The 17,732-nt window shown below is 55.4% G+C and overlaps 1 protein-coding gene across 1 annotated transcript in view; it reads left to right on the forward strand.

Moving 5' to 3' along the window:
* The first annotated feature begins 1,239 nt into the window (after nucleotides 1-1,239).
* Nucleotides 1,240-17,732, forward strand: part of LOC142923364 (uncharacterized) — a 72,884-nt gene continuing 56,391 nt past the window's right edge. The window contains exons 1-4 of the mRNA XM_076064452.1: nucleotides 1,240-1,338; nucleotides 2,466-3,084; nucleotides 3,239-3,652; nucleotides 14,815-15,028. Of these exons, the coding sequence (XP_075920567.1) occupies nucleotides 1,240-1,338; nucleotides 2,466-3,084; nucleotides 3,239-3,652; nucleotides 14,815-15,028 (1,346 nt within the window). The remainder of the gene's footprint in view (nucleotides 1,339-2,465; nucleotides 3,085-3,238; nucleotides 3,653-14,814; nucleotides 15,029-17,732) is intronic.

Below are 17,732 nucleotides of genomic sequence, written 5' to 3' on the forward strand. Positions count from 1 at the left end.
CACCCATTCACCCACTCACCCATTCACCCACCCACCCATTCACTCACTCACCCACCCATTCACTCACCCACCCACTGCCTATGAAGGCTACCGGCACTGTGTCACACACACGAGGGGGTGGGTGTCCAGCACCACGCCCGCCCCGACCACCTTTGTCTCCCCTAGTGGCGATGTTGACCACACACCACGGCACCAGGTACTGTACTTGAGGCTGAGTCGACCTAGGGGAGGAGACCCGCCTGGTGTCACCGCTGTGCCACCGCTCCCCACACAGACACTCACACTGACAGCCATCTTGGTACGGGAGAGCTGCTGCTAAATCTACGACGGTGTTTGCGTTTTCCCGCCATCTCTTGCAGGGAACGACGTTGCTCGTACAGTGCCAAGTACAGTGTCGCAGACGGCAGGCAGCCATCTTACCTCGGGAGGACGCCAACAGACTACTGTACCTCAGCCATCTTGGTAGGGGACAGATTTCTGCCAACCTACTCTACTGCTATCAGCCATCTTGGTAGGGGGGAAGACTTCCACCAACCTACTGTACCGCTATCAGCCATCTTGATTGGAGAAAGACTTCCACCAACAGACTACTGTACCGCTGTCGGCCATCTTGGTACGAGGAAGACTTCTGCCTACAGACTACTGTACTGCTATCAGCCATCTTGGTAGGGGGAAGACTTCCACCAACCTACTGTACCGCTATCAGCCATCTTGATCGGAGAAAGACTTCCACCAACAGACGACTGTACCGCTGTCGGCCATCTTGGTACGAGGAAGACTTCCACCAACTGACTCCTGTACTGCTATCAGCCATCTTGGTAGGGGGAAGACTTCCACCAACTGACTCCTGTACTGCTATCAGCCATCTTGGTAGGAGGAAGACTTCCACCAACAGACTACTGTACCTCTCAGCCATCTTGGTAGGGGGAAGACTTCCGCCAACAGACTACCGTACCGCTATCAGCCATCTTGATAGGAGAAAGACTTCCACCAACAGACGACTGTACCTCTCAGCCATCTTGGTAGGGGGAAGACTTCCACCAACGGACTACTGTACCTCTCAGCCATCTTGGTAGGGGGAAGACTTCCGCCAACGGACTACCGTACCGCTATCAGCCATCTTGGCAGGGGGAGCACTTCCACCGACCTACTGCACCGCTGTCAGCCATCTTGGTAAGGGAGGTGCGGCAAGGCTTTTCCCCCCCCCCCAGCGGTTGGCCACCTTACGTAGGGCCAGCCATGAACGCCCTGCGGGCCCACGACAGCAGCAGCGGCAGCGGCGTCCCGGACCCGAGTCGGACCCCCGGCTCTCCGGCGACGACGCGGGAAACCTCGCCGGCACCGCAGCCGCAGCAGCCGCAGCAGCCGCAGCTGCAGCCGCAGCAGCCGCAGCCGTATTCAAGCAGCAGGGCTGCGCTGATGCAGGCCTACAGACCGGCCAGCCCTGGCCGGGCGGGATTGGGCCCTCCTCTCAGCCCCTTCTCCTTCCCCTCCTCGCACTCCTCCTCCCACTCCTCCTTCCCCTCCTCCTCGCCCTCCTCCTCCTTCTCCTCCTCCTCCACCACCTCCTACTCCTCCTCCTCCTCCTCCTCCACGTGCGGCCTTGGGAGTTCGCTGCTCCTGGGCAGGGCTGGGCCGGCCGCTCCCGACAGAGAGACGCCGGGCAGCCCGTACGGCAGCAGCGGCGGCGGCCATCGCCTCGCCCACTGCTACGGGGAGAGAGATGGAGGAGGAGAGAGAGGAGGAGGAGAGAGAGGAGGAGAGAGAGGAGGAGGAGGAGGAGGAGGCTTGGGACAGCTTGGTGGGAACTTGAGTCCGGGCCTAGCGGAACAGGCTCCGGGCATGAGTCCCGTTCCAGGGTCGTTCCTGAGACCCCGGCCAAGTCCCGGACTCAGAACCAGTCCCGTGCCCAGTCTCGGACTCAGAACCAGTCCCGTGCCTAGTCCCGCACTGTTCAGAACCAGTCCCGTACCCAGTCCTGGACTGTTCAGCACCAGTCCCGTACCCAGTCCTGGACTGTTCAGCACCAGTCCCGTACCCAGTCCTGGACTGTTCAGCACCAGTCCCGTGCCGAGTCTCGGACTCAGAACCAGTCCCGTGCCTAGTCCTGGACTATTCGGCACCAGTCCCGTGCCCAGTCCTGGACTATTCAGAACCAGTCCCGTGCCCAGTCCTGGACTATTCAGCACCAGTCCCATGCCTAGTCCTGGACTATTGAGAACCAGTCCCGTGCCGAGTCTCGGACTCAGAACCAGTCCCGTGCCCAGTCCTGGACTATTCAGAACCAGTCCCGTGCCTAGTCCCGGACTATTCAGCACCAGTCCCGTGCCTAGTCCCGCACTGTTCAGAACCAGTCCCGTGCCCAGTCCTGGACTATTCAGAACCAGTCCCGTGCCTAGTCCCGGACTATTCAGCACCAGTCCCGTGCCTAGTCCCGGACTATTCAGCACCAGTCCCGTGCCTAGTCCCGCACTGTTCAGCACCAGTCCCGTGCCCAGTCCCGGACCTCTGAGGTCGAGTCCCGGTCTGGGATCCGCGAGCCCCGGGCTGGACCTGAGCGCTGGCCCCAGGTTCAGTCCGGGGTCGACTTGCGGAGGAGGAGGAGGCGGAGGAGGAGGAGGTGGAGGAGGAGGCGGAGTCGGAGGAGGAGGCGGAGTCGGAGGAGGAGGCGGAGTCGGAGGAGGAGGCGGAGTCGGAGGAGGAGGCGGAGTCGGAGGAGGCGGCGGAGTCGGAGGAGGCGGAGTCGGAGGAGGAGGCGGAGTCAGAGGAGGAGGCGGAGTCGGAGGAGGAGGCGGAGTCGGAGGAGGAGGCGGAGTCGGAGGAGGAGGCGGAGTCGGAGGAGGAGGCGGAGTCGGAGGAGGCGGCGGAGTCGGAGGAGGCGGAGTCGGAGGAGGAGGCGGAGTCAGAGGAGGAGGCGGAGTCGGAGGAGGAGGCGGAGTCGGAGGAGGAGGCGGAGTCGGAGGAGGAGGCGGAGGAGGAGGAGGAGGCGGAGGAGGAGGAGGAGGCGGAGTCGGAGGAGGAGGCGGAGTCGGAGGAGGCGGAGGAGGCGGAGCGTCGTCGGCCGTGGGAGCGCCGCCCAGCCACGTCCACGCCGTGAGCCTGGGACGCGCCAGGTCCAACGCCGTGGCGGCCGCTGTGGCGGCCAGGCTGGGGAGCCTCTACGGTGGTGGCAGATTTAGCGGCAGCGGCGGCCTCGTCGGAGGAGGAGGAGGCGGAGGAGGAGGAGGAGGCGGAGGAGGAGTGGGAGGCGGCGGAGGAGGAGTGGGAGGCGGCGGAGGAGGAGTGGGAGGCGGCGGAGGAGTGGGAGGCGGCGGAGGCGGCGGAGGCGGGGTCCGAGCGGGGCCCGGCTTGGTGTTCGGGCGCGAGCTCAGCACGGATCTCCACCACATGAAGGTGCTCAACATCCGCTTCCGCTGCTTCCTGGTGAAGGTGCACGAGCTGGAACGCCGGAACCAGGCGCTGGAGACGCAGCTGCGGGTCCTGCGGGAGGCCACCTGCTCGCGCTGCGGGGCCGCCGGTGGAGGAGGCGCTGGTTGGCTGGTCGCCAGGGGAGGATACGAAGGGTCGGAGGAAGACGGAGGAGGAGGAGGAGGAGGGGACTGGGCGGCGATGGAGGGGTTTGAGGATGGGAGCGGATATCTCGGGCATCCGGGTGAGTGGTGGTGGCGGTGGTGGTGGTGGTCGTGGCTGCGGTGGTGGTGATGGTCATAGGGTTGATGGTGATGGTGATTGTCATAAGGATGATGGTGATGGTGGTGGTGATTGTCATAGGGATGATGGTGATGGTGATGATGATGGTCATAGGGATGATGGTGATGGTGATGGTGGTGATTGTCATAGGGATGATGGTGATGGTGGTGATTGTCATGGGATGATGGTGATGGTGGTGGTGGTGATTGTCATAGGGATGATGGTGGTGATGGTGATGATGATGGTCATAGGGATGATGGTGATGGTGGTGATTGTCATAGGGATGATGGTGATGGTGGTGATTGTCATAGGGATGATGGTGATGGTGGTGATTGTCATAGGGATGATGGTGGTGATGGTCATAGGGATGATGATGATGGTGATGATGATTGTCATAAGGATGATGGTGATGGTGGTGGTGATGATCATAGGGATGATGATGGTGATGATGGTAATGATGGTCATAGGGATGATGATGATGATGATGGTGGTGGTGATTGTTATAGGGATGATGATGGTGGTGATGATGGTGGTGATGGTCAGAGGGATGATGATGATGATCATCATGGTCGTGATGGTGGTGATAGGCGGAGGGACGGTGGTGGTAGTGATGGTGGTGATAGTCAGAGGGATGATGATGATGATCATGGTCGTGATGGTGGTGATAGGCGGAGGGACGGTGGTGGTAGTGATGGTGGTAATAGTCAGAGGGATGATGATGATGATGATCATGGTCGTGATGGTGGTGATAGGCGGAGGGACGGTGGTGGTAGTGATGGTGGTGATAGTCAGAGAGATGATGATGGTGGTAGTGATGGTGGTGATAGTCAGAGGGATGATGCTCATGATGGTGGTGATGGTGGTGGTGGTGATGGTGGTGATAGATTGATAACGATGGTGGTGGTGGTTCAGTTGATTTTGAGTACCCTGCGAGCTAAAAAGCTCTCAAGTCGGCTATCATCATCAACAACATCATCAACGCTTCCATGACAGACGCAGCACATCTAAGAAACATAAATTAATAATACAAACGAATAAACACAATTTTTTTTGCCGATTGAGGAATCAAAAGATTTGTCAAGCTCAGTGGAGGTGTTGAAACTCTCCCATTGACACCTCACCTCAACGTAAAAACGCAATCCAGTTGCGCCATCACCAAAGAGGACATTGCCCCATCACCAAAGAGGACATTGCCCCATCACCAAAGAGGACATTGCCCCATCACCAAAGAGGACATTGCCCCGAGCAAAAAGGCAGCGGCATCGTTAGACGGAGTGCGAGAGAGAGGGGGAGAGGGGGAGGGGGGACGAGCGAGAGGCGAGGATTTGGGGAGGCACACAGCGTCCACGCAGCGTCCACGTCTCAAGACGCCTGGGGAACGTCTCAAGACGCCTGGGGAACGTCTCAAGACGCCTGGGGTGTGTCTCAAGACGTCTCAAGATGCCTGGGATGTGTCTCAAGACGCCTGGGGAACGTCTCAAGACGCCTGGGGTGTGTCTCAAGACGCCTGGGGTGTGTCTCAAGACGCCTGGGGAACGTCTCAAGACGCCCGGGGTGTGTCTCAAGACGCCTGGGGTGTGTCTCAAGACGTCTGGGGAACGTCTCAAGACGCCTGGGGTGTGTCTCAAGACGCCTGGGGTGTGTCTCAAGACGTCTGGGGTGTGTCTCAAGACGTCTGGGGTGTGTCTCAAGACGCCTGGGGAACGTCTCAAGACGCCTGGGGAACGTCTCAAGACGCCCGGGGTGTGTCTCAAGACGCCTGGGGTGTGTCTCAAGACGTCTGGGGAACGTCTCAAGACGCCTGGGGTGTGTCTCAAGACGCCTGGGGTGTGTCTCAAGACGCCTGGGGAACATCTCAAGACGCCTGGGGAACGTCTCAAGACGCCCGGGGAACGTCTCAAGACGCCTGGGGTGTGTCTCAAGACGCCTGGGGTGTGTCTCAAGACGCCCGGGGAACGTCTCAAGACGCCTGGGGAACGTCTCAAGATGTCTGGGGTGTGTCTCAAGACGTCTGGGGAACGTCTCAAGACGCCTGGGGTGTGTCTCAAGACGTCTCAAGACGCCTGGGGAACGTCTCAAGACCCCTGGGGTGTGCCTCAAGACGCCTGGGGTGTGTCTCAAGACGCCTGGGGAACGTCTCAAGACGCCTGGGGAACGTCTCAAGACGCCTGGGGTGTGTCTCAAGACGCCTGGGGTGTGTCTCAAGACGCCTGGGGAACGTCTCAAGACGTCTGGGGAACGTCTCAAGGCGCCTGGGGTGTGTCTCAAGACGCCTGGGGAACGTCTCAAGACGCCTGGGGAACGTCTCAAGACGTCTGGGGTGTGTCTCAAGACGCCATGGGGAACGTCTCAAGACGCCTGGGGAACGTCTCAAGACGCCTGGGGTGTGTCTCAAGACGCCTGGGGTGTGTCTCAAGACGCCTGGGGAACGTCTCAAGACGTCTGGGGAACGTCTCAAGACGCCTGGGGAACGTCTCAAGACGCCTGGGGAACGTCTCAAGACGCCTGGGGTGTGTCTCAAGACGCCTGGAGAACGTCTCAAGATGTCTGGGGTGTGTCTCAAGACGTCTGGGGAACGTCTCAAGACGCCTGGGGTGTGTCTCAAGACGTCTGGGGTGTGTCTCAAGACGTCTGGGGTGTGTCTCAAGACGTCTGGGGTGTGTCTCACGACGTCTGGGGAACGTCTCAAGACGCCTGGGGAACGTCTCAAGACGTCTGGGGAACGTCTCAAGACGCCTGGGGTGTGTCTCAAGACGTCTGGGGTGTGTCTCAAGACGCCTGGGGAACGTCTCAAGACGTCTGGGGAACGTCTCAAGACGCCTGGGGTGTGTCTCAAGACGCCTGGGGTGTGTCTCAAGACGCCTGGGGAACGTCTCAAGACGCCTGGGGAACGTCTCAAGACGCCTGGGGTGTGTCTCAAGACGCCTGGGGTGTGTCTCAAGACGCCTGGGGAACGTCTCAAGACGTCTGGGGAACGTCTCAAGGCGCCTGGGGTGTGTCTCAAGACGCCTGGGGAACGTCTCAAGACGCCTGGGGAACGTCTCAAGACGTCTGGGGTGTGTCTCAAGACGCCATGGGGAACGTCTCAAGACGCCTGGGGAACGTCTCAAGACGCCTGGGGTGTGTCTCAAGACGCCTGGGGTGTGTCTCAAGACGCCTGGGGAACGTCTCAAGACGTCTGGGGAACGTCTCAAGACGCCTGGGGAACGTCTCAAGACGCCTGGGGTGTGTCTCAAGACGCCTGGAGAACGTCTCAAGATGTCTGGGGTGTGTCTCAAGACGTCTGGGGAACGTCTCAAGACGCCTGGGGTGTGTCTCAAGACGTCTGGGGTGTGTCTCAAGACGTCTGGGGTGTGTCTCAAGACGTCTGGGGAACGTCTCAAGACGCCTGGGGAACGTCTCAAGACGTCTGGGGAACGTCTCAAGACGCCTGGGGTGTGTCTCAAGACGCCTGGGGAACGTCTCAAGACGCCTGGGGAACGTCTCGAGACGCCTGGGGCGTCAATATCTGAACGTTGTGTCGTGGAACCCGCCACCACCTGACACGGCCCATTAGTGAGGTTTAGGGTCACGTGGACAGGACGTGCCAAATCGTTACTAGTAGCAGCACCAGTGTGTAGTAGTGTATAGTGTAGTGTAATATATAGTGTGTAGTGTATAGTGTGTAGTGTAGTAGTGTATAGTGTAGTGTATAGTGTAGTATATAGTGTAGTGTATAGTGTAGTGTATAGTGTAGTATATAGTGTAGTAGTGTATAGTGTGTAGTGTATAGTGTAGTGTATAGTGTATAGTGTAGTGTATAGTGTAGTGTATAGTAGTGTATAGTAGTGTATAGTGTAGTGTATAGTGTAGTGTATAGTAGTGTATAGTGTAGTGTATAGTGTATAGTGTAGTGTATAGTAGTGTATAGTAGTGTATAGTGTAGTGTAGTGTATAGTAGTGTATAGTGTAGTGTATAGTGTAGTGTATAGTGTAGTAGTGTGTAGTGTAGTGTATAGTGTAGTGTATAGTGTAGTAGTGTATAGTGTAGTGTATAGTGTGTAGTGTAGTAGTGTGTAGTGTAGTGTATAGTGTAGTGTATAGTGTAGTAGTGTAGTGTAGTGTATAGTGTAGTGTTGTGTGTAGTGTAGTGTGTAGTGTAGTGTATAGTGTAGTGTATAGTGTGTTGTGTATAGTGTAGTGTGTAGTGTGTAGTGTATAGTGTAGTGTGTAGTGTATAGTGTGTAGTGTATAGTGTAGTGTAGTGTGTAGTGTGTAGTGTAGTGTGTAGTGTATAGTGTAGTGTATAGTGTAGTGTATAGTGTAGTGTGTAGTAGTGTGTAGTGTAGTGTATAGTGTAGTGTAATATATAGTGTGTAGTGTATAGTGTAGTGTGTAGTGTAGTGTGTAGTGTAGTGTGTAGTGTATAGTGTAGTGTATAGTGTAGTGTAGTGTGTAGTAGTGTAGTGTATAGTGTAGTGTAATATATAGTGTGTAGTGTGTAGTGTAGTAGTGTATAGTGTAGTGTATAGTGTAGTGTAATATATAGTGTGTAGTGTATAGTGTAGTGTAGTGTATAGTGTAGTATATAGTGTAGTGTATAGTGTAGTGTATAGTAGTGTATAGTGTAGTGTATAGTGTAGTGTATTACATAGTGTAGTGTATAGTGTAGTGTATTGTGTAGTGTATAGTGTAGTGTATAGTGTAGTGTGTAGTGTAGTGTGTAGTGTAATATATAGTGTAGTGTAGTGTGTAGTGTAGTGTATAGTAGTGTAGTGTATAGTATAGTGTAATATATAGTGTAGTGTGTAGTGTACTGTATAGTGTAGTGTATAGTGTAGTAGTGTGTAGTGTAGTGTATAGTGTAGTGTATAGTGTAATATATAGTGTAGTGTATAGCGCAGCACTAACCGGTTGTGTGTTGGAGAGCAAATCGTGGCCTACAACTACTACTACTATTATTATTATTCTACCTCCGTGACTTTACCAAGCGAACCAGAGATTTTGGATTCCTGCCGCCATAAAAGCTTCTAATCAACATTGACTATTTTCTCTCCAACACACAGCCGGTTGATGCTGCACAAGTAACGACTTGGCGCGTTTCCTTTACGCATCAGACCCCTTACCAATTGGCTGTGTCGGGTGGTGGCAGGTTTAACGACACAGCATTTATATATTCACGTGACCTAACCCCCCCCCCCCCCCAACCCACCGCCCCTCCAAAAAAACCTGGACAGTATAACTTGCAACTACGCCGGAATTGTGTCGTTTACACCGCCAAACTCTGCAGCACAAAGAGTAAGCCCACAAGCTCTAACCCCTAGAAGTATCCACAATGACTAAGCCCACAAGCTCTAACCCCTACCACAATAAGTAAGCCCACAAGCTCTAACCCCTAGAAGTATCCACAATGACTAATCCCACAAGCTCTAACCCCTACCACAATGACTAAGCCCACAAGCTCTAACCCCTAGTAGTATCCACAATGACTAATCTCACAAGCTCTAACCCCTACCACAAAGAGTAAGCCCACAAGCTCTAACCCCTAGTAGTATCCACAAAGAGTAAGCCCACAAGCTCTAACCCCTAGTAGTATCCACAATGAGTAAGCCCACAAGCTCTAACCCCTAGTATCCACAATGAATAAGCCCACAAGCTAACCCCTAGTAGTATCCACAATGACTAAGCCCACAAGCTCTAACCCCTAGTATCCACAATGAATAAGCCCACAAGCTAACCCCTAGTAGTATCCACATTGACTAAGCCCACATGCTCTAACCCCTACCACAATGAGTAAGCCCACAAGCTCTAACCCCTAGTAGTATCCACAGTGACTAAGCCCACAAGCTCTAACCCCTAGTAACCACAATGACTAAGCCCACAAGCTCTAACCCCTTACACAATGACTAAGCCCACAAGCTCTAACCCCTAGTAGTATCCACAATGACTAAGCCCACAAGCTAACCCCTAGTAGTATCCACAATGAGTAAGCCCACAAGCTCTAACCCCTAGTAGTATCCAGAATGACTAAGCCCACAAGCTCTAACCCCTACCACAATGACTAAGCCCACAAGCTCTAACCCCTAGTAGTATCCACAATGACTAAGCCCACAAGCTAACCCCTAGTAGTATCCACAATGACTAAGCCCACAAGCTCTAACCCCTAGTAGTATCCAGAATGACTAAGCCCACAAGCTCTAACCCCTACCACAATAACTAAGCTCACAAGCTCTAACCCCTAGTAGTATCCACAATAAGTAAGCCCACAAGCTTTAACCCCTAGTAACCACAATGACTAAGCCCACAAGCTCTAACCCCTAGTAGTATCCACAATGACTAAGCCCACAAGCTCTAACCCCAAGTAACCACAATGAGTAAGCCCACAAGCTCTAACCCCTAGTAGTATCCACAATGACTAAGCCCACAAGCTCTAACCCCTAGTATCCACAATGAGTAAGCCCACAAGCTCTAACCCCTAGTATCCACAATGACTAAGCCCACAAGCTCTAACCCCTAGTAGTATCCACAATGACTAAGCTCACAAGCTCTAACCCCTAGTATCGACAATGAGTAAGCCCACAAGCTCTAACCCCTAGTAGTATCCACAATGAGTAAGCCCACAAGCTCTAACCCCTAGTAGTATCCACAAAGAGTAAGCCCACAAGCTTTAACCCCTACCACAATGACTAAACCCACAAGCTCTAACCCCTACCACAATGAGTAAGCCCACAAGCTCTAACCCCTAGTAGTATCCACAATGACTAAGCCCACAAGCTCTACCCCCTAGTAGTATCCACAATGAGTAAGCCCACAAGCTCTAACCCCTAGTAGTATCCACATTGAGTAAGCCCACAAGCTCTAACCCCTAGTAGTATCCACAATGACTAAGCCCACAAGCTCTAACCCCTACCACAATGACTAAGCCCACAAGCTCTAACCCCTAGTAGTATCCACAATGACTAAGCTCACAAGCTCTAACCCCTAGTAGTATCCACAATGACTAAGCCCACAAGCTAACCCCTAGTAGTATCCACAATGACTAAGCCCACAAGCTCTAACCCCTAGTAGTATCCACAATGACTAAGCCCACAAGCTCTAACCCCTAGTAGTATCCACATTGAGTAAGCCCACAAGCTCTAACCACTAGTAGTATCCACAAGGAGTAAGCCCAGAAGCTCTAACCCCTAGTAGTATCCACAATGACTAAGCCCACAAGCTAACCCCTAGTAGTATCCACAATGAGTAAGCCCACAAGCTCTAACCCCTAGTAGTATCCACAATGAGTAAGCCCACAAGCTTTAACCCCTACCACAATGACTAAGCCCACAAGCTCTAACCCCTAGTAGTATCCACAATGACTAAGCCCACAAGCTCTAACCCCTAGTAGTATCCACAATGAGTAAGCCCACAAGCTAACCCCTAGTAGTATCCACAATGACTAAGCCCACAAGCTCTAACCCCTAGTAGTATCCACAATGACTAAGCCCACAAGCTCTAACCCCTAGTAGTATCCACAATGTGTAAGCCCACAAGCTCTAACCCCTAGTAGTATCCACAATGAGTAATCCCACAAGCTCTAACCCCTAGTATCCACAATGACTAAGCCCACAAGCTCTAACCCCTAGTAGTATCCAGAATTACTAAGCCCACAAACTCTAACCCCTAGTATCCACAATGACTAAGCCCACAAGCTCTAACCCCTAGTAGTATCCACAATTACTAAGCCCACAAGCTCTAACCCCTAGTAGTATCCACAATGACTAAGCCCACAAGCTCTAACCCCTAGTAGTATCCACAATGAGTAAGCCCACAAGCTCTAACCCCTAGTAGTATCCACAATGACTAAGCCCACAAGCTCTAACCCCTAGTAGTATCCACAATGAGTAATCCCACAAGCTCTAACCCCTAGTATCCACAATGACTAAGCCCACAAGCTCTAACCCCTAGTAGTATCCAGAATTACTAAGCCCACAAGCTCTAACCCCTAGTAGTATCCACAATGTGTAAGCCCACAAGCTCTAACCCCTAGTAGTATCCACAATGAGTAATCCCACAAGCTCTAACCCCTAGTATCCACAATGACTAAGCCCACAAGCTCTAACCCCTAGTAGTATCCACAATGACTAAGCCCACAATCTCTAACCCCTAGTAGTATCCACAATGACTATGCCCACAAGATCTAACCCCTAGTAGTATCCACAGTGACTAAGCCCACAAGCTCTAACCCCTAGTAACCACAATGACTAAGCCCACAAGCTCTAACCCCTAGTAGTATCCACAATGAGTAAGCCCACAAGCTCTAACCCCTAGTAGTATCCACAATGAGTAAGCCCACAAGCTCTAACCCCTACCATAATGAGTAAGCCCACAAGCTCTAACCCCTAGTAGTATCCACAATGACTAAGCCCACAAGCTCTAACCCCTACCACAATGACTAAGCCCACAAGCTCTAACCCCTTACACAATGACTAAGCCCACAAGCTCTAACCCCTAGTAGTATCCACAATGACTAAGCCCACAAGCTCTAACCCCTACCACAATGACTAAGCCCACAAGCTCTAACCCCTACCACAATGACTAAGCCCACAAGCTCTAACCCCTACCACAATGAATAAGCCCACAAGCTCTAACCCCTAGTACTATCCACAATGACTAAGCCCATAAGCTCTAACCCCTTACACAATGACTAAGCCCACAAGCTCTAACCCCTAGTAGTATCCACAAAGAGTAAGCCCACAAGCTCTAACACCTAGTAGTATCCACAATGACTAAGCCCACAAGATCTAACCCCTAGTAGTATCCACAATAAGTAACAAACAAACGTTTCTTGCGAGCTTCTTCGCAAGGGGGTGGGGACAGACCCAATGGTGACCTCCTCCCTGGTGCCAGCAAGTTTGGCCACGTTGTGGATCATCACGAAAGAGATCAGCAGAACGCAGACGCTTGGTCCACCGTTCTTTACGGATGACCCCAGGGGAAACTCGGATTCCCGTGGCGAGTCCTAGAGGTCAGACGGTCCCGCTCTTCCACGCGGTGTCTCTCGACTTGGTCAAGTAGTTGTTGGTGGTGGTGGTGGTCATGAGGATGATGATGATGATGGTGGTGGTGGTAATGATTATGGTGGTTGTGATGATGGTGATTAGCTAATCGTGATGATGGTCATAGGTTGATGGTGGTGGTTGGTATGTTTGAGGTGGGGGTGGAAGTAGTGATGGATAATTGTGACGGTGAGCGGGTGAGTGGATGGGTGAGTGAGTGAGCCGGTGAGCAAGTGAATGGGTGAGCGAGTGAGTGAGTCGGTCAGCAAGTGGGTGAGCGAGCGAGTGGGTGGGTGAGTGAGTGAGTGAGTCGGTGAGCGAGTGGGTGAGCGAGTGAGCGGGTGAGTGAGTGACTGAGTGGGTGGGTGAGTGAGTGAGCGAGTGAGTGAGTTGGTGAGTGAGTGACTGAGTGAGTGACTGAGTGAGTGAGTGAGCAAGCGAGTGAGTGAGTGGGTGAGTGAGTGAGCGAGTGAGTGACTGAGTGACTGAGTGAGTGGGTGGGTGAGCGAGCAAGTGAGTCGGTGAGTGAGTGAGTGAGTGACTGACTGAGTGAGTGAGTGAGCGAGTGAGTGACTGAGTGACTGAATGAGTGAGTGACTGAGTGAGTGAGTGACTGAGCGAGTGAGTGAGCGAGTGAGTGAGTGACTGAGTGAGTTGGTGAGTGAGTGACTGAGCGACTGAGAGACTGAGTGACTGAGTGACTGAGTGAGCGAGTGAGTGACTGAGTGAGTGAGTGACTGAGTGAGTGAGTGACTGAGTGAGTGAGTGAGTGACTGAGTGACTGAGTGAGTGACTGAGTGAGTTGGTGAGTGGGTGAGTGAGTGAGTGAGTGACTGACTGAGTGACTGAGTGAGTGACTGAGTGAGTGAGTGGGTGGGTGAGTGAGTGAGTGACCGAGTGACTGAGTGACTGACTGAGTGACTGAGTGAGTGAGTGAGTGACTGAGTGGGTGGGTGAGTGAGTGAGCGAGTGAGTGACTGAGTGACTGAGTGAGTGACTGAGTGAGTGAGTGGGTGAGTGACTGAGTGACTAAGTGAGTGACTGAGTGAGTGACTGAGTGAGTGAGTGGGTGAGTGACTGAGTGACTGAGTGAGTGAGTGACTGAGTGAGTGAGTGACTGAGTGAGTGAGTGACTGAGTGAGTGAGTGAGTGTGTGAGTGAGTGAGTGACTGAGTGAGTGAGTGAGTGACTGAGTGGGTGGGTGAGTGAGTGAGCGAGTGAGTGACTGAGTGAGTGACTGACTGAGTGACTGAGTGACTGAGTGAGTGAGTGACTGACTGAGTGACTGAGTGACTGAGTGAGTGAGTGACTGAGTGACTGAGTGAGTGACTGAGTGACTGAGTGAGTGAGTGAGTGACTGAGTGAGTGACTGAGTGACCGAGTGAGTGACTGAGTGAGTGACTGAGTGACTGAGTGAGTGGGTGAGTGACTGAGTGAGTGAGTGAGTGTGTGAGTGACTGAGTGAGTGACTGAGTGACTGAGTGAGTGACTGAGTGACTGAGTGAGTGAGTGAGTGACTGAGTGAGTGACTGAGTGAGTGACTGAGTGACCGAGTGAGTGACTGAGTGAGTGACTGAGTGACTGACTGAGTGGGTGAGTGACTGAGTGAGTGACTGAGTGAGTGAGTTGGTGAGTGGGTGAGTGACTGAGTGAGTGACTGAGTGAGTTGGTGAGTGGGTGAGTGACTGAGTGAGTGAGTGACTGAGTGACTGAGTGAGTGACTGAGTGAGCGAGTGAGTGACTGACTGACTGAGTGAGCGAGTGAGTGGGTGAGTGAGTGAGTGACTGAGTGAGTGACTGAGTGAGTGACTGAGTGGGTGAGTGACTGAGTGACTGAGTGAGTGACTGAGTGAGTGGGTGAGTGACTGAGTGAGTGACTGAGTGAGTGAGTGACTGAGTGACTGAGTGAGTGAGTGACTGAGTGAGCGAGTGAGTGACTGAGTGAGTGAGTGACTGAGTGACTGACTGAGTGAGTGAGTGGGTGAGTGAGTGAGTGACTGAGTGAGTGAGTGACTGAGTGACTGAGTGAGTGACTGACTGAGTGACCGAGTGAGTGACGGACAAGGCTCCAGACTGACCAGCACGACACCCCCCTCTCCCCCTGCAGGCTCTCCGGGCAGCAGTGCATTATGGGAAGGCGGCTGCCCCCCAGGCTCCGGATTCCCCCTGGGGCTGCCCTCTGGCGCTGCGACCCCTGAGGCTCGGGTTCGCCCCATGACCCAGGCCATGGCGACCCAGGCCGACACCATCACCCCGGAGCTGAGGGCCCTCTACAACGTCCTCGCCATGACGCGGCGCGAGAGGGAGGAGTTCCGCAGGAGGTGGGACAGGGTGGTGGGTGGGTGGGTGAGTGGGTGGGTGGGTGAGTGGGTGGGTGGGTGGGCGGGTGGGTGGGTGGGTGAGTGGGTGGGTGGGTGGGTGAGTGGGTGGGTGAGTGGGTGGGTGGGTGGGTGAGTGGGTGGGTGAGTGGGTGAGTGAGTGAGTGGGTGAGTGAGTGGGTTTGTGGGTGAGTGAGTGAGTGGGTGAGTGAGTGGATGGGTGAGTGGGTGGGTGAGTGGGTGGGTGGGTGAGTGGGTGGGTGAGTGAGTGAGTGGGTGGGTGGGTGGGTGAGTGGGTGGGTGGGTGGGTGAGCGGGTGGGTGAGTGGGTGGGTGGGTGAGTGGGTGAGTGGGTGGGTGGGTGGGTGAGTGAGTGGGTGGGTGGGTGAGTGGGTGGGTGAGTGAGTGGGTGGGTGGGTGGGTGAGTGGGTGGGTGAGTGAGTGGGTGGGCGGGTGGGTGGGTGGGTGAGTGGGTGGGTGAGTGGGTGGGTGGGTGAGTGAGTGGGTGGGTGGGTGGGTGAGTGAGTGGGTGGGTGAGTGGGTGGGTGAGTGAGTGGGTGGGTGAGTGGGTGGGTGAGTGGGTGAGTGGGTGGGTGAGTGAGTGGGTGGGTGAGTGGGTGAGTGAGTGAGTGAGTGGGTGGGTGGGTGGGTGAGTGAGTGGGTGGGTGAGTGGGTGAGTGGGTGGGTGGGTGAGTAGGTGAGTGGGTGGGTGAGTGGGTGGGTGAGTGGGTGGGTGAGTGAGTGGGTGGGTGAGTGAGTGGGTGAGTGAGTGGGTGGGTGAGGGAGTGGGTGGGTGAGTGGGTGGGTGGGTGGGTGAGTGGGTGAGTGAGTGGGTGAGTGAGTGAGTGGGTGGGTGAGTGAGTGGGTGGGTGAGTGGGTGGGTGGGGCGGGTGGGTGAGTGAGTGAGTGGGTGGGTGAGTGGGTGGGTGAGTGGGTGAGTGAGTGGGTGAGTGGGTGGGTGGGTGGGTGGGTGGGTGGGTGAGTGAGTGGGTGGGTGGGGAAGTGGGTGGGTGAGTGGGTGGGTGGGTGGGGTGAGTGGGTGGGTGAGGGTGGGTGGGTGTGAGTGAGGTGGTGGGTGGGTGGGTGAGTGGGTGGGTGGGTGGGTGGGTGGTGGGTGAGTGGGTGGGTGGGTGAGAGGTGAGTGGGTGGGTGGGTGGGTGGGTGAGTGGGTGGGCGAGTGGGCGGGTGGGGAGGTGGGGGTGAGTGAGTGAGTGGGTGGGTGAGTGGGTGAGTGAGTGGGTGAGTGGGTGGGTGGGTGAGTGGGTGGGTGAGTGGGTGGGTGAGTGAGTGGGTGGGTGAGTGGGTGGGTGAGTGGGTGAGTGGGTGAGTGGGTGGGTGAGTGAGTGGGTGGGTGAGTGGGTGAGTGAGTGAGTGAGTGGGTGGGTGGGTGAGTGAGTGGGTGGGTGGGTGAGTGGGTGAGTGGGTGAGTGGGTGGGTGGGTGAGTAGGTGAGTGGGTGGGTGAGTGGGTGGGTGGGTGAGTGAGTGGGTGGGTGGGTGGGTGAGTGGGGGGAGTGGGCGGGTGGGCGGGTGGGTGAGTGAGTGAGTGGGTGGGTGAGTGGGTGGGTGGGTGGGTGAGTGGGTGAGTGGGTGGGTGGGTGGGTGAGTGGGTGAGTGGGTGGGTGAGTGGGTGGGTGGGTGAGTGAGTGAGTGGGTGGGTGGGTGGGTGAGTGGGTGGGTGGGTGAGTGGGTGGGTGGGTGAGTGGGTGGGTGAGTGATTGGGTGAGTGGGTGGGTGGGTGAGTGGGTGGGTAGGTGGGTGAGTGGGTGGGTGGGTGGGTGGGTGGGTGGGGTGAGTGGGTGGGTGAGTGAGTGGGTGGGTGGGTGAGTGAGTGGGTGGGTGGGTGGGTGAGTGGGTGGGTGGGTGGGTGAGTGGGTGAGTGGGTGAGTGGGTGGGTGAGTGGGTGAGTGAGTGGGTGAGTGGGTGGGTGGGTGGGTGTGTGGGTGGGTGGGTGGGTGAGTGAGTGAGTGGGTGAGGTGAGTGGGTGAGTGGGTGGGTGGGTGGGTGAGTGGGTGGGTGAGTGGGTGAGTGGGTGGGTGAGTGGGTGAGTGGGTGGGTGAGTGGGTGAGTGGGTGGGTGAGTGGGTGAGTGGGTGGGTGGGTGAGTGGGTGGGTGGGTGAGTGGGTGGGTGAGTGGGGTGGGTGGGTGGGTGAGTGAGTGAGTGAGTGGGTGAGTGAGTGAGTGGGTGAGTGGGTGGGTGGGTGGGTGAGTTGGTCAGGGTGGTGGGTGGGTGAGTGGGTGGGCGAGTGGGTGAGTGGGTGGGTGAGTGGGTGGGTGGGTGGGTGCGTGAGTGGGTGGGTGGGTGGGTGGGCGAGTGAGTGATCGGGTGGGTGAGTGAGTGGGTGGGTGAGTTGGTCAGGGTGGTGGGTGGGTGAGTGGGTGATCGGGTGGGTGAGTGAGTGGGTGAGTGGGTGGGTGGGTGGGCGAGTGGGTGATCGGGTGGGTGAGTGAGTGGGTGGGTGAGTTGGTCAGGGTGGTGGGTGGGTGAGTGTGTGATCGGGTGGGTGAGTGAGTGGGTGAGTGGGTGGGTGGGTGAGTGGGTAAGTGGGTGAGTGGGTGAGTGGGTGGGTGAGTGGGTGGGTGGGTGGGTGAGTGGGCGGATGGGCGGGTGGGTGGGTGGGTGAGTGGGTGAGTGAGTGGGTGAGTGGGTGAGTGAGTGGGTGAGTGGGTGAGTGAGTGGGTGGGTGGGTGAGTGGGTGAGTGGGTGGGT

Source organism: Petromyzon marinus, unplaced genomic scaffold, assembly GCF_048934315.1.
Source record: "Petromyzon marinus isolate PM22_M1 ecotype Great Lakes invasive population unplaced genomic scaffold, UKy_Petmar_22M1.pri1.0 PM_Scaffold_45, whole genome shotgun sequence".
Taxonomy (NCBI): domain Eukaryota; kingdom Metazoa; phylum Chordata; class Hyperoartia; order Petromyzontiformes; family Petromyzontidae; genus Petromyzon; species Petromyzon marinus.